General features: G+C 34.0%; 3 protein-coding genes and 2 long non-coding RNA genes across 9 annotated transcripts in view; 1 reads left to right on the top strand and 4 right to left on the bottom strand.

The window, feature by feature from the left end:
* LOC116723457 (heat shock 70 kDa protein 12A-like) overlaps positions 1-25,188 on the bottom strand; it is a 131,278-nt gene that overhangs the window by 4,312 nt on the left and 101,778 nt on the right. Inside the window, exons 12-16 of the mRNA XM_032568402.1 lie at positions 3,275-3,322; positions 3,127-3,174; positions 2,320-2,367; positions 1,617-1,664; positions 1,127-1,174 (exon numbers count right to left, since the gene is read on the bottom strand). Of these exons, the coding sequence (XP_032424293.1) occupies positions 1,127-1,174; positions 1,617-1,664; positions 2,320-2,367; positions 3,127-3,174; positions 3,275-3,322 (240 nt within the window). The remainder of the gene's footprint in view (positions 1-1,126; positions 1,175-1,616; positions 1,665-2,319; positions 2,368-3,126; positions 3,175-3,274; positions 3,323-25,188) is intronic.
* LOC116723461 (heat shock 70 kDa protein 12A-like) overlaps positions 1-25,188 on the top strand; it is a 276,564-nt gene that overhangs the window by 242,689 nt on the left and 8,687 nt on the right. The window contains exons 1-4 of one of the 2 annotated variants that reach the window (XM_032568423.1): positions 4,240-4,669; positions 4,843-5,067; positions 5,175-5,346; positions 5,437-6,694. In XM_032568423.1, the coding sequence (XP_032424314.1) occupies positions 4,244-4,669; positions 4,843-5,067; positions 5,175-5,346; positions 5,437-6,464 (1,851 nt within the window). In that variant the 5' untranslated portion in view covers positions 4,240-4,243 and the 3' untranslated portion in view covers positions 6,465-6,694. Of the gene's footprint in view, positions 1-4,239; positions 4,670-4,842; positions 5,068-5,174; positions 5,347-5,436 lie in introns of those variants that run through there. The other variant, XM_032568425.1, reaches the window with a different exon arrangement.
* LOC116723482 (uncharacterized) lies at positions 7,483-8,123 on the bottom strand. Its single transcript, XR_004339989.1, has 3 exons — positions 8,077-8,123; positions 7,928-8,005; positions 7,483-7,844 (listed from the first exon to the last, which is right to left on the bottom strand). It is a non-coding gene; the product is annotated as an uncharacterized LOC116723482 (long non-coding RNA).
* Positions 8,337-12,669, bottom strand: LOC116723481 (uncharacterized). The gene is made up of 10 exons (XR_004339988.1): positions 12,593-12,669; positions 12,436-12,483; positions 12,070-12,114; positions 11,901-11,942; positions 11,757-11,795; positions 10,504-10,546; positions 9,992-10,030; positions 8,950-8,985; positions 8,530-8,577; positions 8,337-8,395 (listed from the first exon to the last, which is right to left on the bottom strand). It is a non-coding gene; the product is annotated as an uncharacterized LOC116723481 (long non-coding RNA).
* On the bottom strand, positions 19,649-23,973 carry LOC116723477 (uncharacterized). 4 transcript variants are annotated; one of them, XR_004339986.1, is made up of 9 exons: positions 23,488-23,545; positions 22,563-22,610; positions 22,210-22,245; positions 21,457-21,593; positions 21,146-21,193; positions 20,859-21,042; positions 20,617-20,718; positions 20,467-20,541; positions 19,649-20,330 (listed from the first exon to the last, which is right to left on the bottom strand). XR_004339986.1 is itself a non-coding variant. In XM_032568459.1 (9 exons), the coding sequence occupies exons 4-9, from the start codon at positions 22,242-22,244 to the stop codon at positions 20,139-20,141; spliced, it is 636 nt and encodes a 211-aa protein (XP_032424350.1). In that variant the 5' UTR covers position 22,245; positions 22,563-22,610; positions 23,488-23,532; positions 23,661-23,973; the 3' UTR covers positions 19,649-20,138. The 4 variants fall into 4 exon arrangements, 2 of the variants coding, with proteins under 2 accessions (XP_032424350.1, XP_032424349.1); XR_004339987.1 differs by having other exon boundaries at positions 21,524-21,593; XM_032568459.1 differs by lacking the exon at positions 21,457-21,593 and adding an exon at positions 23,661-23,973 and having other exon boundaries at positions 23,488-23,532.

Raw genomic sequence — 25,188 nt, 5'->3', positions numbered from 1 at the left:
CTGTAAAGTAAAATACATAAAAAATGTTACTGAATTGAACCAACCTTAATCCAAGAAGTTTACATCAAGTAAATACTTGAAACAGTTAAATAAACCTTCAAACCTTCTGTCGCAGCCTTTCGTTCCAAAAAAGCCAAAAAAAAACCTCCAAGAAAGGCTGTGGGTGGTAACAGGTGGTTTTGGATTTGTACACACTTTGAATTGATTCATTTATTGTAAAAGTAGAAATAAAGGTCTTGTAACTTAGTTGAAATGATAAATAATCTCAATTTAATGTTTGAAGGTGTAAACAAGTGTAAATAAGTGAATAAGTGTTTAAGTGGTCAAAAAATCATTTTACCAAACCTCCTGTCCACACCAGACATTTACCAAACAATCCACCAAGCCCCAAGCACCCGGTGTGTTCTTAATTACTCAAATTGGTGGGCGGGTCTAACAATTAACAACGTAATCTAAATAATTCCAAATATAAAAATTAATTACAAATTTTGATTCTAAATTAACTTAAATATATTCCAACTACCCAAAGAACAAAACAAAATTGGTAGAAATTATAAACTACAAAACTTTTACATAAATGGCCACAACACCTTCTGTTGAGGCATACTGTTTGGAAACCTTTTACTTTTATGTAAAATGATTTATTCTTTTCATAGGAAGACTGGGTGACTTCTTGAAGATGATGTAAAGACAGACATTCAGAAAACCACTTGATACAAAGAAGATATGCAGAATATCATTTCTTAACACAACATATAGAACCTTAAAGCAGAAGAGCTCCAGCAGGTAAATACCTGAAGTTCTACTCCTGTCAGATAAGAACAGGAAACTGAAGCTGTTGGACACCAACAGACTGAAAAAAATCTTGATTTCAGCGAAGGAGTTCAGGAAGCAGGGTGGAATGGGAGGCTCATCATGTTGGACAACCAACAATCTGCAGCAACTGTGAGATGCTGTCAAGTCTCTGAAATTATTTTTGACACCAACACCTTCACTGAAATGATGTGATGAATCACTGAATTGATTAGTGCAGCTCAAAAGCATTATGGGCTCCAAACTATCAGAGTATAACTAATAAAGTATCTGATCAATGTGATCTCAGAACTGGAAATAGATGAATTCTTACCGTGTCTCTGCATGTTGACTTTGATGAAAACCAGCGATCCTTTGGATTCTAATTTAACAGATTTATGTTAGTATTTAAAAATCAGAGCAGATCAAACATCAATCATTAGAACTGCATTACTGGTGAAGTAAACATTAAGACTTGGACTGGCTGAATTTAGGTTTGCGCTTTAATTAATTATTTCAGGTCATTAAAGGTTTTGATTTCCTGGAACATTTTGTTTTTTAAAGCATTAATGATGTTACAATATATAGGCATAACAGTTACAGAGAATGTTTTTGTTTTTATATAAAATAGATTTTTTTAATAATTCTTTAAGGAAACAAATGAAGTGTTTTTTTTACAAACTTGGTCTGTTTACCTATTTTCCTCATGCATTTTTTGTCATAAAATGATTTTTCTTCATAGATCAAAGACTAGCTGCCATATTCACTTACAACCTAAACATAAATGACAACAGAAAAAACTCCCATAAAGATGTATGATGTACCTTTGCCATATTGATGTGAACATTCCTTCTGCCTGTACCAGATCAGGGCTGTGGAAAGGAAACAGGCAAAAAGAACATTAAATTAATTCAAGATTAGCAGACTGAACAAAAATTGGGGTCAGAAAGAATATTCAATGAATCTGAAGGAGTAAATCCATTTAAATTCACTCTGAACCCGTCTTAGGTTCAGTCTGTTCAACATAAACACACATGCAGAAATACAGTAAATGTCAGTATTACACACACTCCTCTTACATTGAAAATGGAGTTCATAATGAGCAAAAATATCAGTTTCTCATCTTTAATGTGATATTTCGTATATTTTACGTAAAAATAAACAAATCTGGGGGAACAATTTAAAAAATATATCAGTTACAACATCCTGGATGCATAAGTGGAGTGACTTTAAACAAATTGTTTATCAAAATGGAATTTGATTTGTTCTCCCTGTGCATGTGTGGATTCTCTCTGGGTACTCCAGCTTCCTCCCACAGTCAAAAAACATATTAGGTTGATTGGTTTCTCTTAATTCTCCTTAGTGTCCAGTCTGTCTCTGTGTTGCCCTGGCGACCTGTCCAGGCTGTACCCTGCCTCACACCCGTTGACAGCTGGAGATCTGCACCAGCTCTCCTCGCTACCCCACAAGGGATAAGCATGTTGGATGATGAATGGTTTTTAAAAGTAAAATCAGAACTTTATTTACCTCATCACAAGCTGGTGATGGCGTTGAAAGTCTTTCACCTGATTAATGCTGAGAAAAACAAAAACAAAACTATCATTATTATTATGATTAGACGATCCACTCATTGAATGTGAGATGTGTTTGAGTTGACAGGTTTATAATTACACAAATGCTGAGACAAAACTGCAACTTGAGTTTGAATAATAATAATTTTTTTAAAATAAAGTATTATTATTATTTATTTGTTTATCTTATTAATTAAATTAGAAAATTATTTGCAGGATTAGCTCTGATTATCCAGGTTTATTTAAAGAAGCATTGTAGGTGGTGATGGCTGCAGGCAGAAAGGTTCTGCTGTAGCAGTATGTGTAGCTGCAGATTTGAAAAAGCCTCTGCTGTTTTACTGCTCTCTTGGGAAGAGGAGGGTTATCAATTATGTTGTTCAGTTCATGAAACATCCTTCTCTGCACAATCATATCCAGAATCTCCAGTTTTTTAATCAGCCTTTTCAACTTTCACTGGTTCACTATGAGACAAATGATCTGTAATCCTTAGAAACTAGTGTGTGAGTTCTTTTAGTTTTAGAACAAGTCAGTCTCAGTCTCTTCAACTGTCATTTTACTTGACTTCTAGATACAGGCAAGTAACACAGGATCAGTATCTGCGTTTTTAGTTAGAGACGATGCAAAAGCAGCAAAATTAATGAAAGATAACATTTGAAGAGTGACAGAAAACTCATTTATCAAAAATAAATGCTAAGATTTTGGTTCTCTAAATTTTGATGTGGATACAACATTTTAGCATAAAAACTTAATCTATGCACATTACCATTGTTGGAGGTATTTTACGTTTTCTTGCACATTTTTCAAAGCAGCTCTGTGGAGAAATAAAAATGAAAAAGATGTCAGAAAGTGAGAATGATCTTGATAGATTTTCCAAATCGCTGACATGATGGGCATTGTTAGTTTCAGTTCACCCCATATAGTCATATTCCTTTTGTTCAATGTCTTCAAGGGTCGTAATTCTATAAAACAAACAAATGTTAGTCTAAGAAAACTGAATCTCATGAAATTAATTATTATAAAAAGGGAATCTTTTATTCTGTTGAACCTCGACTATCCTGATTTCTAAACTCTGTCAGGTTCAAAACCTAAACATTTGATCATTAAATATGTAAAATGCCTGTTTTATACTAATGACAGAAAAGCAATATTATGTATAATCTTCTTTTCTTTATAAATTGATATACATAATATCATATACTGCAAGATAAAAAGATTTTGTGAGTTAAATACCTCTGGAGGAGTTCATTGTTTTGTTTTGCCATAATCAGATCTATGAACAGAAATATGGATTATAAAAAAAGCTCAAAGTTGTATTTACATATAGCCAAGTTTTACACAGACTGAACAAATATTTATTTACTTTGAGTTTGCTTTGAAATTCCTGTGGAAACATCATGGAAATCAATAAATCACATTCAGTCCCGAATGGGGGTTTAACCAAAACATTCTGTTTAAATTTCTGAATTTCGATGACACCTATTTACTCAATTATCGACCATGGTTGCAATTTCACATGTTACTCTGCATAAAAAGTTCTCTTGTTGAAAATACAGTTCATAAAAGTCTGTTTTCAAGTAAAACATTTTCATTAAAACTAAGATGAATACAACAATACACTCAAACTGACAAAAAGAATTCAAATCCATTTCCAATCCTGCATTTTTTTTCTATTGATTATGCTGAATTCAGTACAGATTCACTCTATAGGAACATTAAAGCTTAATAAAATATTATCACCTTCCACTGCAGCTTCAAAATCTAAATCTTTAGATCAGATTGTTCATTAATTGCTTTACCTGCAGTTGCCTTTCAGTCTTCTCACTGTCCTGTTTTTCTCAAAGTGAATGCGTTGTGCAGGAGTCACATTCGTCTTAAAATAAATGTTGTCTAACTGCTGGGGGATCGAGGGTGGGAGGAGTTTCTATTTTCAGCTCTTCCTACTTAGATTACCATACTGTACCCTGGATCTGCCTCTCAGTATTTTAGTTGGACCCTCAACACAACCAACTGAAGCTTTTCCTACAATGGGAGACTCTTTCATCATAGCTATAGACTTTGGGACTGCATACAGCGGGTATGCCTTCAGTATAACCTCCAGAGGGGATGAAATTGATCCTCATTTGAAGGTCTGGGGTGAAGAAGTTGGCCTGGAAACCCCAAAGACTCCAAGCTGCATCCTTTTTGATAAACAAGAAGAGTTTATGACCTTTGGTTATGTAGCCAAGGAAAATTACCTTTCAAAAAAGGGCCAAGAAGCAAGAGACATGTTCTTCTTTGACTGCTTCAAGATGGCGCTCTATGACAATGTGAGTAAAATTTAACTAATCATTAGAGGTAAATGACTTCAAATAAAACTATTGAATATAATATTGAATATAAACCTATAGGCAGAATTTGTGGTTGATTTACATTTTATTTCATTACCTTGACAAGTGTTGAGTTTAAAACACAAAAGCTCATTATAATCACAATGCTGTAGGACATCAACAGAGATCTGATGATCAAAGCAGCCAATGGGAAGTTGATGAAGGCGCTGAAGGTTTTTACAGAAGCTCTGAGATTCCTGAAGTATGATGCTTTGGAAACCATCAACTCCAACGCGAAAGGGAGAAAGTTCATTCCCTCTGACTTCACCTGGGTCCTGACTGTTCCTGCCATCTGGGATCCTTCAGCTAAACAGTTCATGAGAGAAGCTGCAATGCAGGTAAGACTGAAGTATTTCACTCAACACATAATAAAAATTTGATTATATTCATTTGAATATTTTGGGTTTGCTTATTCTAAAAGAGACAGCCATGTTATTGATTGCAGGCAGGCATTGTGTCAGAGGGAAATCAAGAAAAACTGGTCTTTGCACTGGAACCAGAAGCAGCTTCAGTCTGGTGTAAGAAGCTTCCATCAGATGGTTTCATCACACAGAACACCAGCAGAAACACCCTGGACCAGTCTCCAGGAACTCAGTACATCGTCGTCGATTGTGGCGGTTAGGCTCTTACCTCTGTTTTTATGACTGAATGTTCATATAAATACAAAATTTACATTAAAATTGTAAAAATTCCCTGTTTTGATGCAGGTGGAACCATTGACATCACTGTTCATGAAGTCCTGGAAGGAGGAGCCCTAAAGGAGCTGCACAAGGCATCTGGAAACGACCTGGGAGGACAAAATGTGGACAGAAAATTTAAACAGTTCCTCAGAGAAATATTCTGTGATGGAGTCTGGGACAAATATGAAGAAAACTACCCTGGTGAAGTTCAGAAAATAATGTATGACTTCACACTTTTCAAGAAAGGGGATAAAGATATAGAAATCACCTGCTCACTCAACCTGGGAAGATTGGCTCAGACTAAAAAGGATATTGAAAAGTTCCTTGAAGGAGTTCAAGGAGCTTCCTGGGATGAAGGATCGATCAGAATCTCAAAAGAGAAACTAAGATCTTTCTTTGACGAGAGTCTGCAGGGGATTGTAAAGAGTCTAGACAATATTTTAAGAAGAGGTTACAGAATTGGGTACATTCTGTTAGTCGGGGGATACGCTGACAGCCAGATTCTACAGAGACACATTACTGAAGAGTACATTGGTGAATGCAACGTTCTGTGTCCATTTAGGCCACAGGAAGCGATCCTGAAAGGAGCCGTGATGTTTGGGAGAAACCCGGCAGTTGTAACATCCAGAAAAAGTGCCTTCACTTATGGGCTTGCTGTAGCTAACAGGTTTGATGCGTCAAATCACAGGGCAGACAAGAAATACACAAATCAAGATGGTGAGTGGTGTGACGATATTTTCAAGAAACTTGTAGCAATTAATGAAGATGTTGGCTGGAACCAAACCAAAAGCTTTAGCTTGTCTCCAACAAGCTCCACACAAACAGCCATGAACTATGATTTTTATCGCACACAACATAAAAGTCCAAAGTATGTGGATGAGGAGGGAGTAGAGAAAATTGGTGGGTTTGTACTTGACTCACCAAACACTGAACGTGGCCTGGATCGTGAAGCCAAACTGAATATCAACTTCGGCTTCACAGAAATGAAAGCAACGGCCACAGACATCGATTCAGGTTCAACAAAATCTATCAAGCTCAACTTTATGAGGAGGTGAAAACTTTTCACCTCCTCATAAATTCACAACAACATCTGGTGGCTTTCATAGTAATTCACTGCTGTTTGTCCAAACAGGGAACAAACTGTAAAACAATGTAATAGAGAAACAATGAATTGTAACATTTATCATATTTTAAAACAAATAGTGTAAAATCATCTGTGATACTGACTTTTGATCACTGTATGTCTGTAAGTTTTCCAATAAACTAATTGTGTTTTACATCTAAACCTCAGTGTTCATGTGTTTAAATATTATATTTGCATCAACCATTTTGAGGCAACAATAGAACACAATATAATCACATAAAATCATAGAAACATGTGAAAGCCTGTAATACATTTTATTTAAATTATTTGCTCTTGAAGTATTTGAAATATAGTTACTGCTGGTTATAAATAAATAGATAGATAGATAGATAGATAGATAGATAGATAGATAGATAGATAGATAGATAGATAGATAGATAGATAGATAGATAGAAAGAAAGAAATAAAACAACTGGTGAAATCTGCAGGTAGACACAATAACAAGCAAAGTTAAAACTTTGTTAAAATTAGTTTTTATTTTCATCAAAAGTCCATTCAAACTTTTATTTTGCAATTTGTTTTTCAGAATTCAACATTTTGCAAACACATAGAAAGTATCTAATCAGGTTTAATTTCTAGAATTTACACTGTTCTATAGACAATAAACCAGATTTATTGAGGTTAATTAGATGTTTTTGCAATACCCTTAAAAATAAACCTGTTAATTACTGGCCTGTTGGTAATTAAGCAGTAGCACAGATTTATATAAAACAGCCCTTCAATTAAAGTAAAATCTTTTCTAAGTCGAACTACAATTTGTGTCTCTCAGAATAAGATGCTGCACAATAGAGGCAAATCAAGAGTAGCAGAGAAAAACATGTTCAGGTTCACAGGAAACTCAGATGATTAAACAAATTAAATATAATAGCCAAACAGTTTTAAATTTATGATGCTTAAAAAAGGCATGAAATTTAAAAATTACAACTAAACAAACTTATTAGGTTTTATTGAGCTTTTAAAAACAATAATTACAAACATCTACTTTCAACTAAATTTAAAAGGTGGAGTTTTAAGATTTATTAAAGCTCACACTTATGTTTTTTCCCCACAGATTTAAAGATGTAGAAAGCGATATTGTTTCTTAATTAATTTCATTTCACTCATTTTCAGAAGCATTTCTGATATTTCGGGGGAAAAAGTCCCATCTATCCATCGACGGAGGATGATTCTCCCAGTCAGGCTGAAGAGGCGGGTTGTTCAGCGCCATCAGGCAACCAAGCCAATAACATTCAGAGCCCAAATACTCCAATACATCCTGAGGATTTCCTGCTTCATTTTCAAGAAAAGGTTTCTGTTGACAATAAATAAATAAAATCATCAGTTTTCTTTGTTAATTTTATGAATGGTAAGTATTTTTGGACAAGTCAAATCCACCTGTAAACCAACATCTTGCTTCTCATTGTAGAGAGTCATCTGCAGGTTCTGAACTGTTAGCTGTCGGTACTGATCAACCTGAAAGAACAAACCTCAGTTCAGACACACGACTGGACCACGTGAGATGACTTCAAAATACAAGATGTTACCTTTTGTGGCGTTCCTCCAGCATTCTTCTCGTTTTCAAAAAAATGGAGACAAGCAGGAACAGTAATGGGAGAAACAGCAACATTAGTTTGTTTCAGATGTGCAAGAATGAAGTCCAAAGTTGAATTTTGTGTCAACTGTACCAGAATCATTTCTTTGACAGAATCTGGATGTTTGTTGTTTGACTTTAAGTTTTTTTTTATTCTTGGCCAGTCACACCTCAGGTCTTCATACATTTCCTTTAGTCTGTTCTTACTAACAGGGTTGTTGAGGCTCATTGTGTTTCCTGTTTTGATTGACAAAGCAACTTCTCCTGCCACTCTGTAAAAACCAAACATATTCATTTACAGAAAACTGTTTTAATTCTACGTTTAATTCTTTGTAGTATTTGGTGAGAAAACCACTTTAACTGACAATCCAACTATGAAAAACACAAAAGAAAACCCATACAGTACCTGTCTTTGAAAGATTTCAACTGTTCATCTTTTTCTTGTAGAGCAGATCTGTGCAATATAATAACCCACTTGTAAAACATTCCAAGTCTTTAATTTATTGTTTCAAAAATCAAACCAAATACATAGAAACTTTCTGACAGAAAAATATATAAATGTTTATAACTGTAGATGTTATTTAGACTAGAAGTGAAAACAAGAAAAGTTGTCCAGGTATTTTTTTATTTAAGTACTGGTGTGTTATTAGAGTTCTGGACTCATCAGAGGTGTCCAGCTTTCTAGACCATTTTGAAACAACAAGTAACTCAGAAGCCCTGATTATGTTTGATTTGATTATGTTTATCTGGTGGTCATTGATTAGTTTTAACGATAGGCCACTTAATCAATCACCTGACATGTGACAACTCCATTGGTCATTGTTACCTTGATATTTGAAGTTGTGCTTCCATCTCATGAACTCTGTGTAAAAGCAGTGGACATGTTCATCAGAATGTGTTCAACAAGGTCACACAATCTTTCAAGAAAACAGGAAGAATGGAAAAATGGCAAGCTCTTGTAAAGTCTAGTTTTAAAATTCTTGTCAAGAATGACCATACAATTTTAAAGACACAATAATTGTTTAGGTAACAACATTAATAAAAACAACTTGTTTCTTTTATTCAGCGTCCAAGACAGTAGGTCTTGTTTTCTTGGGGTTTTTTGTTTGCTGTTTTTTCGCTGCATTTGCTTTTAAACAGTAGAACATTCACAGATCTAAAACTGAAATGCCACATGTATCTGTGAGGATTTGAGTTTTCTTTGTGTTTATTTTAGGTTTCTGTGTCAATTGAATCTCCATGTTGTCCTGTCTACCCCTTGATTGTTCCCAGCTGTGTCTTTTTCCCTGATTACCCTCTGTGTATTTAATTATTTAATCCCACCTGTGTTCCTTGTTGGGTCCTTGTCTAATCTGTCTTGTTTGTCCAAATGTCTATTGTTAACCAGTTGCTGCCAGTTTTGAGCCTTAGCCTTCAGCTCATTCTGTGCTGCCTGGATTTTGGATTTGTATTTTCACCATTAAATAACTATTTATTCCCTACAACCTGGGTCCTCTGCGTCTGCCTCACCTCATCCAACCGCACTTCATGACAGTAACACTTTCTCATAGACTGTTACTGTCAGTTTGGAGCTGGACTCTTCCTCACCCAACATTTGCTCTGCAAAAGCAAGCTTAATAAAAACATGGATGGCAGAGTTGAAGCTGTGCTAGCCGCAAAGGCTGGACCACTGTCATATTGAACCAATATAGTGTATGACGAAATATGAATGTTCGGTTATGAAAGAATTTTTCATTCAATGCTACAAAATTTTTCTTCAAAATATTAAGCGAAAGTTTTACAGTTAACCATTTAAATCAGCTGAATGTTTAAAGTGACAACATTTAGAAAACTTTAATTTGATGTTAACCTCTTGAAATGCAAAGTACCTTTGCAGCAAGGGTTCAATTTCCTTTTGCTTTCCAGATCTGTGAGGTAAAATACACAAAATGAAAACCAGCTAACAGTGGATGAATGAATGAATGAATTTATTTATTTACTTTGCCAATTGAAGCTGTTCATCATTCTCATTTATTTTGTTTAAAAGCATCAGAGATATTTATCTTAAGATCTTTTTTTCTGCTCACACACTCATTGAATAAAAAAACATTTCATGTTTTAAATCACTGGATGTAACATACGTTCGTTTGAAAGCTTCAGTTTCCTTTTCTTTGTCTCTGTGGAGTAAAATGAGCAGCTCAGCCTGAATCAATGCAAAACCATCAACTGAACAAACACTGACCACAGTCTGATGAGACAATCAATCTCATTGATTAGTTCTGCTGATTTAATCATCTAGCTGTATTGGCTAGCTGGTATCTGATCATGTTTGGTCATCATTTATAGTTGACAGTAACTATAGAATACATTATCTTAAAATTTAAATTAGGCAAATACTTACCTCAGTTTATGCTTTTGTTGAGCAACTTCCTTCTCTTGGATCCCTACAAAAATTATAAGTTTTTTTTTAGTTTTAACAAACCAAAACTTTTTTTCACTCTGGCTGGTTGTTCTGTCAAAGTTTTAAAAGTTAGTTAAAGGGTGAATCTGTTTTTTTTTTTCATTTTAGTAAATACCACATCTTTACAAATGATATAATAAATAAGATGTTGTGAGTAGAAAAGACCAGGAAATAAATATGATTAGTCATTTGAACTTAAGTCTTTCATTACCATAAAATCAGTGGATCAAAATTATTTCAACACTATGGGTCCGTTTTATTTTATAACCCTTTCATGCATGAATTTTAATCCTTTCTGTCAAGATTGTTTTCCAAAGTGTTTTTGATTTTCTTAAGGCATTTTTTTACAAAGATTTTTCGTAAAATAAATAATAATCTAGAATTGATTTTTTTTCTATCAGTTGTAATTTTCTCCAAATACAACGTTGTTATCCGGAAAATACAACAGTAGTATTAATCTTTAGGAGTTTATTGATGTCACAATAAGAGTCCTCTACAGTCAAAGGAGGCACTGGATATTGCTGAGTTTATCTGAATGCTTTTTTGTTTGTCTCCCATATGAAATTGAGCAAAAAATGTTCTTCACTTGCAGTGGATGCACTAGTTTCATCTTCTGTGGTTTGTGTGCATTGCTAACATAAAAATACATAAGAAACACTAGAAAATGGCTTTTAGATAGCCGTCCACTGCAGTGACCGCTATACATGAAAGGGATAGGCATTGACTCACAATGCTGTCCTGATGTTACTTGGAACCTCAATTTAATCTCTGTTTTGTTGTGGGCCTCATGATGGATATTTTAGTCCCTTGTCTGTGTAAATTTAACTTCTACTTTTAACAAGTTGTTGGAAACACAAGTAACTGCAGGGAGAGAACATTTGTAGTTTTGTGTTTTGACATTTGAGTTTGTAAAACATTTACAAACTCAAATCATGAATAGTTATTAAAAATACTTTTTCAATGGTAGAAAAGGTTCCTTTGAAAATTTCAAAAGTTTCACAGTGAAATTTTTAAATCACCTAAAATCGCAGAGTTTAGAAGCTGTTACTTATTGTTAACATCTTGGAACATTAAATACTTTTGCTGCAAGGCCTCAGTTATTTTTTCTTTTCTTTAAGCATAGATATGTTGAGTGAAATACCCAGAATAAACTCCAACTCACAGTGAATGAATGAATGTTGAAAAATATTTACCTTATCAATTTATCAAGTTGTTCATCCTTCTCGTTTATTCTGTTTAAAACCAACACATATTTATTTTGATGTATCCCATCGGCTCACACAGTTATTAAAAAAGAAAAACAAATTCCATGTTTCAAATCATTTACTGTGATGTACATTTGTTTGAGGTCTTCAATTTCCTTTTCCTTATGAGAAGATCTGTGGAGTAAAATGAGCAACTCACTAAATTAATACAAACATACTAGCTATACTGGCCTCAGTTAGATAAAACAGTAAACCTTTTTAGTGTTTTTTCTACTGAACTTAATGTAAGTCAAATATTTACCTCAAGTGATGTTGCGTCTGTTCGTTATTTTTCATGTCTTCAATCCTTCAAACAAGTAAATGATTTCATGAATGTTTGTTTACACAAATCTCTCTTTTTTAAACTCTAATAATTCTTTAACAATTGTTTCATTATAGTTTTTACAGTAAATCCCCATAAATAATTAGCAACGCTGCAAATCAGATAAGAAATTGAGTTATTGTGTGTTCACAATTAAGACCTTTAAAGTGAATAACTTCTGATTATAGCTGAAATCAAGATTAGGTCAACAAAATATCGTTTGTTATTTTTAAATCACTAAACTTTTCTTATTGTTCAAATAAAATAAAACAAACAACAATGTTTTGCATTAAAACATTTAAATACCTTTCCTGCAAGTCTTTAATTTTCATGTCCTTTTCTTTTAGAGCTGATCTAAGAAGTCAAACAGAATGAAGATCAGCTCACAAAGCTGAAAGAAAAAAACAAAAACAGAAAGAGACAAAAAATTAAAGAAACAGAAATTAAAAGAAAAAATATTTACCATGTATTTTGAAGTTGCACTTCTACATAATTTAATCTGTGTAAAAACAACACAGTAGTGATTATATTGATGTTTCCTGTCAGGTTTTACAGCCATCATAAGAAAACAGGGAGAATAAAAAATACAGGACATTTGAAAAGTCCCATTATGAAATCCACTACAAAATATCCAACCACTCTGTTTTAAGATATATTATTTATTTTACTGCAATGGTAGCTTTTAATAAATGCTAATCTGTAAGGATGTGAAAGAGAAGAGCTGAAGTTAGTTTTTGCTGTCTTCACTTTGAGACAGCAGCTCTGTTACCAGAGAAAGAAACAATCTACAGGATGAACAGACATATTTAAATTAAGATCAGGAGCAAATTGATGCAGGAGTCAAACTCTAGCTGGCCTTGTTTACATTTTGTTTTATGTCAATATTGTAGGGGAATATTTTTGTTGTTTGTGAAATTTGAATCATGAAGTGGGCGATGGTAATGTTCCAGGTCACCTTTACCTGAAAATGATGTTTAAAGGATAAATAAACTGTTGCCAGAGAAAGAAACAATTTGAACAGTTATACAAAATAAGAATAGTAGGAACAAATTGATGCAGGAGTCAAACTCTTGCTGGTCAGAGGAGTGAAATTAAATAATGTTAAAACCATGTTTACATTTTGTTTTTGGTCAATACTGTAGGGGAACAATTATACTGTTCATGCAGTTTGAATCAGGAAGTGGGCGAAGTTAATGTTCCAGGTCATTTTTACCTGAAAAGATGTTTATGTTTTTCATAGCAGGTGACCCTGATCTGAACAGTCAGGAGGGAGTTTAACTTTGGAAAGATAAGGAAATAACTCTTAAAAGTGCTGTAATCTGTCATATAATTGGATCAGTTTGAATAAAAAGATGATGAACATATTAAATCACAGTTGTATCAGGAACAAGTGATCTACAATATTAAATGGATTTTTTCATCCTACTGCAGCGTTTGTATTTCACCTTCAGCCTGTCACTCGAAGGACATAAATATTGATAAGCAAATTAAACTAGAGGACAGTTACATACAGTCTGTATGTAAATGTTACAAAACAATAATCTTAATCCTGATAAAATAATCCTGTTTATCCAGTGTTACCCTTGTTGTTACCCTTTGTAAAGTTTTGAGCAAATTGAAGCAATAATTTGATGTTACTACTGGCCACTGAAGATCATGTCCAGAGTTCCCCATTTAGTATCTAGAAATGCACAGTGGAGTGAAAAACTGTTCTTTAAAATCACCAAATATTGATCTAACAGCAGCCATCTTGTTTGGCTCAGCACTTCTCTCTTCACAGAGGAGGAATGTGTTATTTTTTAACAGCACATGCAATGTGCAAAACATCATCGACAAATATAACGATTGGACAAAAATTGGAATCTCAACAAAGTTCACGCCTCTAGGAAGCAATAGTTTCTCAATAAGTGAGAGCCCAGATGCTCTGTATGAAGGCATTTAACTTTTCTAACTCAAAGATTTTTATATTTTCATTTTATATTAATTAATCAGTTAATACTACACACCTTTGCAGGAGTGGATCTGTTTCCTTTTCTTCTGCAGATGCTCTGTGGAGAAAAATATCCAGCATGAAAAATGACTCATTCAGAAGTTTTCTAAGACTTGAGAGAACAAACATTGAACTTGGTGGGAAGAGTCTCCAAAAATAATCCTGCTGCATTTTCTACTGAATATTTACTTTGCATTGGTTAGAGAACATGCAAACCAGAACACACACACACGCCCGCACCCCCCCCCCCCCCATACACGCACACACGCACACACACACATATATATATATATATATATATATATATATATACGAACGTATTGATTTTGGTAAACAATTTATATGACTTTTTAATCAAATCTGTAATGGCCAAAATATATGAGTAATATTATTACTAGGGTGTTGTGTATAGATTAACTAAAGCATGGAGAAAAGTAATAATTTAGTACTTAAAGTGAAGCTTAAGTACTAAAGTATTCCAATTGAATTTGGAATACAAATTACAGACAATGAGAGTCTATTATTCAGACCTCCATTAAGTTTCAAAACATGAGAAAACACAAATTATTCTTCCTGTCTGTGATTTAATGTTGTTCCATTTGGCTGGTTGCTGTTGGTTTTTCAGTATCTGTTCAGGGTCTCTAAACTGGAGAACATGACTGTGGTTTGAAGTTTGTAATTCTCAAATTGAAGTCATATATTTACCTTTTCTCAGAATGTGGCTCCTGCTGAACTTCATCAACATACTGGAGGCTTAATCAAAACATCCACAAAAATATTATATATAATATACCTCATTTGGTGTTGGAGCTATTGTTCAAATGAAAATATTTATTGATTATTGCTTTTTTAGTTTATGTACAACATTCCTTCGCTTCAGTCAAAATGTGTCCCAGAATTGATATGACTCTATTTAGGTTCTTCCCATCATAATGCCCACATTGAGCAGGTACAGAAGCTGATAATCATTAATAAAGATAATAAACCTATAAGGCAGCATTTTGTCACATTGTGTTTCACAGATGCTGATGATTGCTGGAAAAAGAAATCATATTTACTATATTTATAACAGCCATTAACTGAAAAAAAGAAACGAGAAAAAGAAAAAACAACAACAACAACAAATGAATAGTTTTTAGATGCAACAATGCAACATATGCCAGCATACATTACCTGGGGTTCTGGTTTCCAGTGCCATTCCAGTTATTAGTGAAACAGCTGAACATCCATCTCACTGGCCTCGTCACAATCTGGAAAACTGTTGATCTGTTCATGGTGCTGAAAAACAGAATAAAACAATAAAATAATGATAGAAACAATTGCAGCAATCTGAAAACCTTCTTGTTTAAAGAAGGGTTATTTTCCCAATTTAATATTATGCTAAGAAAAGTAATTATGGATTCCAATACAGATGTGCCACTTCAAATATTACAGGCCTGCTATTTCTGAGGAAATTATTATTTTTTTTAATTTAAGGTGTAAAATCCATGGATTCATATTTTGTTGTCACAGCAACAAATTATGTGAATAGGATGTCACCTAGTGGCTACAAATCTAATTACTTTAAACTTGTGTAACTACTGTTGTGTATTATAATATATTATGTATTTTAGGAGATTTGTTTGAAAACTTTGGTTAATGTTTCCAATTCAATCTCAAAAGTTGATTTAAATATGTGGTAAAAATAACACGTAGCTCAACTACTGAGAGAATAGTTTCCTGTTACTCATCCAACTTTATTTGGACTTGTAATATTGAAGATAAATGTGTAAACATTAATTTATGATAAAGGATTAAATATTCATCAATAAGCCTAGTTGTTCTGTGGAAAGTAACATTTAAGTTCTCTGTCTAGTTGCTGTTTCTACAGAATTAATTCAAGTAGTTTAGCTGAATCCACTGGCAGTTTTCTTTAATCAGAGAAATATGCTTTCAATTTTTATCAAAATAATATTTTCTATCTTTCCTTTAATTCAGTGGTCCCCAACCACCGGGCCGCGCAAGAAATAATGAACTACTTCCGGATCTTTTATTTTGAAAATCCTAAACCGTCTTGCGTGTCAAAATTGAGCCAACTTGCAGCAGAATGAGTAACAAAACAACATCGGAGTACGGCGGCGCACCACTTCCCCCCTCCCCCCGGGCTGCAGCAAAATTGAGAAGGGCTGACTGGTCAGCGTGACTAAAAAGGTTGGGGACCGCTGCTTTAATTTATACCTTGATCTTAGACGCTCTTCTTCTTCATGCAGTTCAGATCTTTGAAGTAAAATACACATTATTGACAAACATCCTCAGGTTATCAAAAAAATCTCCTACTGAATTTACTGAACTGTGTACCTGCTACAGAGATACACAGTGGTTCAAAATGTGTCATACACAACTAGAAAAAAAAAGGTTTACCTTATTGAAGTATGTTTTTGTTGTTGAAGATTTGTAATCTGTTTGAAACTTTTGACAATATTACAAAATGTTAGTTTAGTGGAAAAACAACTAATTCTTGTGTTTCTTGACATGTGTCATGATCCGTGTTTTTCTGTGTATTTATTTCGAGTTTTCTGTGCCTCTGTGTTGTCCTGTTCTCCCCTCGATTACTCCCAGGTGTTTCTCGTTCCCTAATTACCTCCTGTGTATTTAGTGTCACCTGTGTGTCGGGTCCTCGTCTCATTCTGACTTCTAGTCTGTCGTCTTTGTACCCAGTCCGTCGTCTTGTCCATTTGTGTAACGGTTGCTACCGGCGTTGAGCCCTGGCTTCCGCTCGGCCGTGCTACCCGTTGGTTGGACTGTGTTTGCTGGACATTCATTATTAAAATCATTTATTATCACATCCTGGGTCTACAGCGTCTGCCTCACCACCTCAACACCACCATTTCATGACAATATGAAACTGGGATAGCTTCATCAGAGGGCTGACCTGTGACCCCTCATCCAGCCAAACAGTTTTAAATTTGTGATGTTGAACTCCCTTAACACTAGAACAAGAACAAAAAACTAACAAAGCAAACTTATAAGATTATTAATGAGCTATTAAAGCAATAATCATGAACATATCTATGTTCAAATTACTTTGAATATGGATATGTCAGTCTTTTATTTGGATTATTTGCTTGTTTAATACCTTAGGTCTTGCTATATTACTAATAAATTTAGTTTTTTATTTATTTTTGTATGTTTTTCTTTGTACTTGGGTTTCTAGATTAGTGCTAGCCAGGATTGTTGCTAGCCATTTGGATGCCCTAAGGCCAGGGGTGCTGCCAGGAATCTTGGGCCCCATGACAAAAAATTAAATTGGGCCCCCCCACGCAGCTGCTGTTACAATTTTTTGCATCTATTTGACCCATCAAAAGTGTCACAATTTAAAAGGCTTGCAACGACCCTGCTTTCTTTGGTTCAATACTGATACTAGCACAATATTTACTGCTCATGAATTTTACATGCCACAGTCCACATACAGTTTGCAAGTAGGTTGCTTAAATTTTTTCTATTAGTTTTAGATTACTGAAATGTCTCTCCCCACGAGGAACAGTCAAAAGCAACGTCCAAAATACAGATAAAACAATCCAGACTTCTGAAAAAATGCTATGTTGTTGCATTTTATTCAAGCTGCAATATATAACTTTAATAAAAAATATGTTTTCTCCATATTTGTTAAAGCTGTCACCATGTTGTGACAGTTTGTTATGAGGCAGATAATCTGTGAAAACAATCAATCTCCTCCACCTCCTCCATTAGCTGCTATTACTGGCTAAAGTATTCCAACGTTCTGACCAAAACAACCAATCAGAACCAGTAGGAGGGTCTTAGCGCTGTCAATCAACCTCATTCACTCACTGCTAGATGTGCTTATGGTGGAGAAATAACTTATCATTACAGGAAATTTTTTTATTTGCTGTCATTGGTAGCTATTCTAACTAGACTGGGCATTCACAACAGGCTATGCTAGCTCCAGCATAGGGATGAGCAGCCACATGAGATTGTGATTGACAGCACTAAAACTCTCCTGCCACTGACTGGTTGGAGAAGCAGACGAAATAGATTGTTCACAGATTGTCTCTCATGCCTTATTGTCACAAGATAATGGCAGTTTTAACAAATATGTGAAAAATAAATACATTTTTTATAAAAGTTACATACTGCAGCTTTAATTTCACTTAGGAGAGGGCAGGTCAGGAAGGATGTGGCTTAGAGCTTCTGACTGACTCATGTATTGTTAAATGGTAAAAGGTACAGGGACAAGCTAAATATATGAATATCTTGGTAATAATTTTCCTTAATTCATTAAATGCTAGTGAAATGTAGTCTTTAGCTAAGCTAACTAAGCTAAATGGTTGATAATCTCACACAGTCTACCCATCTCTTTTGGAGAAAAACTAGGTTAAAAATGGACACTCTTGCCTTTCTCTCTCTCTTTCTCTCTCTCTCTCTCTCTCTATTTATTTTGAAAACCTGACTTTATTATTTTTCTTAGCAGCATAGTAATTGCCACAGTTATTATTGTCTTCTACTGACAGCTGCTGAACATCGTCACCATCAAGCGCTCCAAGCAAGAACGAACCATTTCATGCAGAGCCAGGGGGCTCAGGGCAAATATGGATGTGTGTTTTTTGATCTGGGAGGGGTAACATTCAATTTTTCCTGCTCATAACAATCTTCGAAAATACAATATGAATAATTTTGTAATTGACAGGGCCTCAACTTGTTTTTTTACATTTCTATGAACAAAAACTAACTAAATAAGTTGCTTTACTTCAGTCAAAGTAATGAAATAACTAATTGCAGTCTGATTTTTATTGTTAATGTGTTTCACTCTATTGAGCAGTGAATGTAAATAAAAGAGTGAATGTAAGTATTTAACCCTACTGGAAGGTTAAATACCCCCCTCTAAATACTAAACCCTCCAGTAGTTAAGTATTTACTTACTGGAGGGTGTTTTATTCATGCTGCAGAGCCACAGCTAACAGCTAGCTCCTCACTTCAGCGACTCTGATGGAGCCTTTGATGTTCAGCGTTGCTGTTGTTCCTCCTACAGTTTGGACTGAACCATTGTTCTAATAATGGTAAGGCGGACCTAAAAATAAATTCTTATTTTTTTTATTAGATTAGTGACAAATTTAGTTTGTTCGGTGTTTCTTTTGCCTTTTCATATTGATATTGTTTAAGTGCAAACAGTTATTCAAATTTTTTTTTTGAGGGGGTGGGGGGCAATTCTAGACTTTTCAGAGATTGTGAGGTCTGGACACCCTCGACCCCCTGGGATTTTACCCCCGTGGCAAAAACATAGACTTCATTTGATTTGCATTGTGCAAAATGATATATGAGCCCATTAAATATTAGATTCTTGATTAATATGGGTTGTTGCTATACTGTAGTACAGTGTTTTAAGATCTTGTTCACTATGCCCCTTTTATAACTTTGAGGCCCTGCCCTTGCAAAGGTCTTGGCACGGCCCTGGTAAGGTTTACTGAAACATTGCAGATTTGGTTCCCAATACAAAGATAGACCACTGAGACTCTTATGGGACGACATACAAAATATATTTTCAGTCTAAATCAGAATTTATTATAGGTACTTTATGTTTGTTCAGCTTTATTTGACAGTCGGTAAAGAGATATCACCATGTTTTGGATAAGATTATTATGCAGCAAACTAAAACATTGAGTCTTTCTGAGGCTGTATGGAACATTCAGTGACAAAATTAGAAAAGCATAAAAAAATGGCAGTAAATATATCATAAAAGTGATATACAAAATGAAAATATTTGTAGAAGTTTTCAAATGCAGTAGTTTACATAATTGCAATAACTGACAGTCTATTCAAAACCTCAAGCTTGATAAAAATTATGCCAAAGCTATTTTATACTTCAGTAAATTTTTAAATATACTTCAGTGAAGCTGACAACTAATATAGCATTTTACACAAATGAAACAATGGCAAAAACCTTGCACAATTTCAAGCAATTAATCTATACAACATCCTTAATCACTATAAAAATTAAATGCTTTCACACTTTAGAAATGTTTTCTTAATACTTTGGAGACTCAATGATATTGTGAGGTAGAAGGTCCCATTTGTCATATGTTGTGCGAGGACTGTGCCAATCAGGTTCAAGAGGAGGATCATTCAGAGCCATCAGGCGGCCCAACCAGAAGCATTCATGTTTCAAATAATCCACCACATCCTGAAGGGTCTTACATTGGTGTAGTGGTGTGGGGTTCTACGGTGAAGAGGTAGAAAAACATAACATAAACAATAATCACATTATTCCAAATAAACATTACATTTACCCAGAATTACAAGCTGCAGGGTGTCCTTTTGTAGATTATCATAAGAATATTTTTAGTAAAACAAACCTTTAAATCTTGTTGTTTCTCACTGTAGATCGCGAGTTGCAAATTCTGAATAGTAAGCTGTCTATACTCCTTAACCTGGAACAAGTGTAATATCGAATTAGTAGCAATACAAATTACTTGGATTTAATATTAAGATTTTTGATCCAGTACCTTTGAATTGGCTATATCACTTCTTGCCGTATTCAGTTCAAATACACGATCTAGGTGATTAATCTTTTCTGTCATTTCAGCCTTCGCGTCGTCAAACTCTTTCTGGTTCCATTCATTTAAATTACAAACAACAACAGAGACAAATAAAATTATATTTTAAAAGTTTAAAAGTTCAGAAAGAACTTTTATAATAAATAAAAATTAACTACAAATTTATTTGATTTGATCAATAAATACAATACCTGCATCAGATCTCTGACTTTAGATGAGTTCCCATCGCCTCCCTTTGATTTCAGACTAGATTTGATTTTTGGCCAGTTCCATCTCAAGTCTTCATATAATTCTTTTATCCTTGGTTTACTAACTGGATTGTTAAGGTTGATGGCTTTTCCTGTTTTGATTGAAGAAGCAACATCTCCTGCCACTCTGTACATCAGAATAAGAATCTTTAAATTTAAGTACCTGAAACATTAGTAAGTCAGTCAGTGTGTACTCAAAGGTACAAAAACTATTTACATGTGTACTCTACCTGTCGTACAATGATTCCAGCTCTTCATCTTTGTCAGATACAGCCTTCCTATTAACAAAAATACATAATGTAAATTAAAACATGCTGTTTTTTCAAAAAATTGTTTTATTTTATGACAGATACCTGTTCAACTGTAGTATAAACCTTGCTTTGAAGTTTTGAGTTGTTAAAAGTAACTTTTCCAGTCACTTACATTTTTGAAATGTGTATTATGAGAAAAAGCCCAAACAGATTTGAGATTTATAGATCATGTTTATGTCAACAAATCTACAACAAGTGATGCCTTGGTAAATGTATGTCCAAATAATCACCTGAAAAATCAGTTTGTTTCTCTGTGTACATCGCAATGCAGTGACATCCAACAGCACTAAAACAGACCTTCAGTATTTTGTTTGACAGTTCAAAACTCAGGGTTGTTCCTGAACATCCCAAACAAGTTTATCTCCATCTGAGGCGGAAACAATGTTGAAATTTCAACACAATGAGAGTCCAGAAGGACAATGATCGCAAAAATACATCAAAACTGTTTTAACAGGTGAAGCAGGCTTCAATTTAGGAGCTTTGCTATAATAAGCCATGTCCCACCAGTTCTCATATATAAGTGGACAAATATAGCCACATTGTCTGAAGCTTGATAACATTTAATAAGAGTATACATATGTGTATATATACTGTATGTATATATGTGTGTGTCTGCGTGTGTGTGGGGCGTGTTGGGGTGTGTGTTGGTGAATGTGCATGTGTGTAATTTGATCCTGTATGGAATAGAGAAGATCTTCATTATATTCAAGATTGTGCACCCAGTTTGCCATTCCAAATCATGAAGATGTTTATTTCTATTTTCAACACTACAAAATATGTACAGTTCACAAAAATCATTAAAGCATATGATTTGGTTTGTCCATGCACATTGGATAAAAAGTATGAGAATTGCATTTTGTGTTGTATGAAACAATATATAGTTGTTAAATTTGTTTTAGTAGAAGATTTCATCACATAGATTTTATTTATTTTTCTGTTAGTGTAAAAGTTGACTTTAATGAAAGTATAAAACATGTATATACCTTGTTTTTTCAAGTTCTTCATTCATTTTATTCATCCTGTAAAAATACACATTTATTTAAAAAAACAAATAGAATAGAAAAAGATTATGTATTTAGTAAATCAAATTTATGCTGAATTGAAATACTGGTGAGGGCTGCACAACTTTTTTCAGAGAGACAGACCATTCTATGTAAATAGTGTTGAGAGAGAATGTCCTCACGTTGGACTTGGTAAAAAGTATTCAAGCCTCTACCTGAAGAAATGTGCCGTTTACAAGATATTCCATCTTTTGATTATAAGGAACTAAATTCATCACAGCATTCATTTTTAAAAAGTTACCATACAGATGAAAAACGGGTTGCATGTACCTCACCTTTTTTCAAGTGATTTGAGTTCCTTCTCCGCTTGATCTACTGCATTGCTTTCAAAACAAATTTCAAAGAATAAAACAATAAATATACAGTTATTTAGTATATCAAACAAAGTCAAAAGTACTGGCCTCTATAAAACAGTGGATTTCTGATTGTCTCACACTTGTGCAAAAGTCACACACTTTTAGTGTAGACATCTAGCATGTGGCAAACTTATTGTCTGATACAAACTTCTATGGATTGGTATGTATTTAATTACTTCAGATTCTTCTGTTTGCTGGCTTGGGACCCTTGTTTCTATTGACACCGACATATGTGGAGTTAGGATACATGTAAATTAGTACAAATAGAACATCTGGTTTGACTTGCAGAAAATATGTAATAAAATGGATAAAGATATCAAACTTTAGGCATTTCAGGACATAGCATAAAATCTGAGTAAAACTAAATAACATCATTCCAAAAGATATTTGGGCAAAGAGAGAGAGAAAGACAGAGAGACACAGAGACAGACAGATAGATATGACAAAGCCTATGGGTCTATGAGCTATAAGAGGGACACATGTCCAGACCAACAATATAATAGGACATTACACAACATTTGCAGATATTTTATTATTGTGGGATTACGTTTTGTAAACTATCACTTCTACGGAGGAGCTAACAAAAACTATATTACTCATTTCAGTGGCTTTTCGCTCAGAAAGGCTTTTTTCTGGACACAAGATTAACAAAGCTGTAACTATTCATAGGGTGAATCTGGCGAACATTCAATGCTTCTTAAAACTTACTTTCATCATCTGCCTCTGATGATTTGTAGAATCATCACAGAGATCTTTTCAATTAATGTTTTCTTCAGTTTATTTATTTGTTAAAAAGAGTTTAAACTATTACAATTAATAAAATTTAAGTAAGCCATGCAGTTACCTTATCTTACGGAGATCATGTTGAACGGATTCAGTCAGGACAATTCTTTAAAAAGAATCACATGAATATCAAACAGCATTTATTACATTTTATTGTATTCATTAATCAGTGATTCTAATACTATTAAAGAATTTTTAAAAGGGATTTTCAAACTTTGTGTCAATAATTATGACCTTATCTCCTGGCAGTGACTTTCATCAGTCAAAGAGACTCCTAACCTAAAAAATTAATATTGTTTGTAATAAATTACATGAGCTATACTCATAAAATCAACAGTCCGCATTCAAAGGAAATCTACTATTAGATGGTTAAATTTTAGGTTCTTTGTCATGTAATATATTCCAAAGCTTTAGAGACAAATTGATATTTTAGCAATTTGAACAACTGATATCTAATGTAAACTGTCGACATAGAGAATTATTTCAGAAATGTGTGTATTATTCTTAATCCTTTTGTCTTAAGGTGGAGAGATTTTATGTAAAATTGACTTTTTTTAAACCTTATACCATGTTATAATGTTACTCCCATATCAAAAATATACCTTGAGTGTTGCTTTGATTCTTCTGTGCTGTTTTTTTCCAGATTTCTCAGTGCTTCTTTTCTCTCCTTCTGAGTCAAGCTGTGAAAACAAAAATAGAAAAGAAAAAGAAAATATTAATAAACTTCATAGTATCACTGAATTAATCCAGCAAATGTAAATTGACAAATTTTGGCCTCAGGTACTTGCCAAATCAGTACTGATGGAGAATCCTAATAATATATGGCTGAAATTGTATCAACCTGTGGTTTAAAAGACAAATTATTACCTTAAGTCTTTCCGGAGGCGTTGATGATCTTCCTTCCCATCATCAGTCCTTCTAGAGAAACATCAAAGAAATGTTAGTTCCAATATTTAATTTACCTGGCAGATCACACATTATGGTTCCCCCAAAAACAGTATCCAAAAACAGTATCATTGTTTGTCACCTGAAAGAATTGAGATTTTCCATAAAAACAAAGCTCGAATTTTTAACTTAAGGAACGGATGAGAGGTTAAAGGAATTACTGATTAAATTTGTTTTTTAGTATTTAGGTTTACATACACACTGAATTAGAAAGTTACAATTAGCAAAACTACTCTGTGAAGAAGAAAAACAGCCCACATTAGCACAGTATGAGTTCAAAATAAATATTACACTTTTCACAAAAGCAGCGCGGCTTGTTCAGTGTTGATTGATTGTCTTCAGTTTAAGATAAGTTTAGTTTAGAATGTTCCAACATGCACAGTTGTGGCAAAGTTAATAATTTGTCTCTTACAAATGCTGTCCACAGATGAGCATACCTGATCATCAGTACAAACCAGAGTTCGGTAAAAACAAGTCAGACTCGACTTTGTGCCAGTTTTTGGAACACAAATTTCCACTCCGCTCCATTGCTGCACAATAATTCTAAAATAATGTTCTGTTTTTTGTTCTTTTCATTCAACATAATAGACTTCTGTCTAAGTGGTCTATGTCACTGTTTGCTCAGTGTGTGATGTGAATATAGATAATAAAGCCCATAAGCTGCTGTGAGGAATTTTTTCTTCTGTTTCTATGACGTCACTACTGATCAAGTAACTCAATATAAAACAGTCAGACTCAGTTTTGAGTCTTTAGAGTTTTCTCTGTCCCTGGTTTCTTCTGAGAACATGTCACAACATGTTGAGATTAGTCCAGTATT

Source organism: Xiphophorus hellerii, chromosome 7 (genome assembly GCF_003331165.1).
Source record: "Xiphophorus hellerii strain 12219 chromosome 7, Xiphophorus_hellerii-4.1, whole genome shotgun sequence".
Classification (NCBI taxonomy): domain Eukaryota; kingdom Metazoa; phylum Chordata; class Actinopteri; order Cyprinodontiformes; family Poeciliidae; genus Xiphophorus; species Xiphophorus hellerii.
The sequence above is the reverse complement of the archived record's forward strand: the minus strand, read 5'-3'. Positions and strand labels throughout refer to the sequence as shown.

Excerpts from the sequence above, each read along its gene's own strand:
- LOC116723477 (XM_032568459.1), bottom strand. The coding sequence starts at position 22,244 with ATGAATAAAATGAATGAAGAACTTGAAAAAACAAG. Across the intron at positions 21,043-21,145 it reads CTGGAATCATTGTACGACAG|AGTGGCAGGAGATGTTGCTT; the intron begins GTAGAGTACACA and ends TCTGATGTACAG. Across the intron at positions 20,331-20,466 it reads AGAAACAACAAGATTTAAAG|AACCCCACACCACTACACCA; the intron begins GTTTGTTTTACT and ends TCTTCACCGTAG.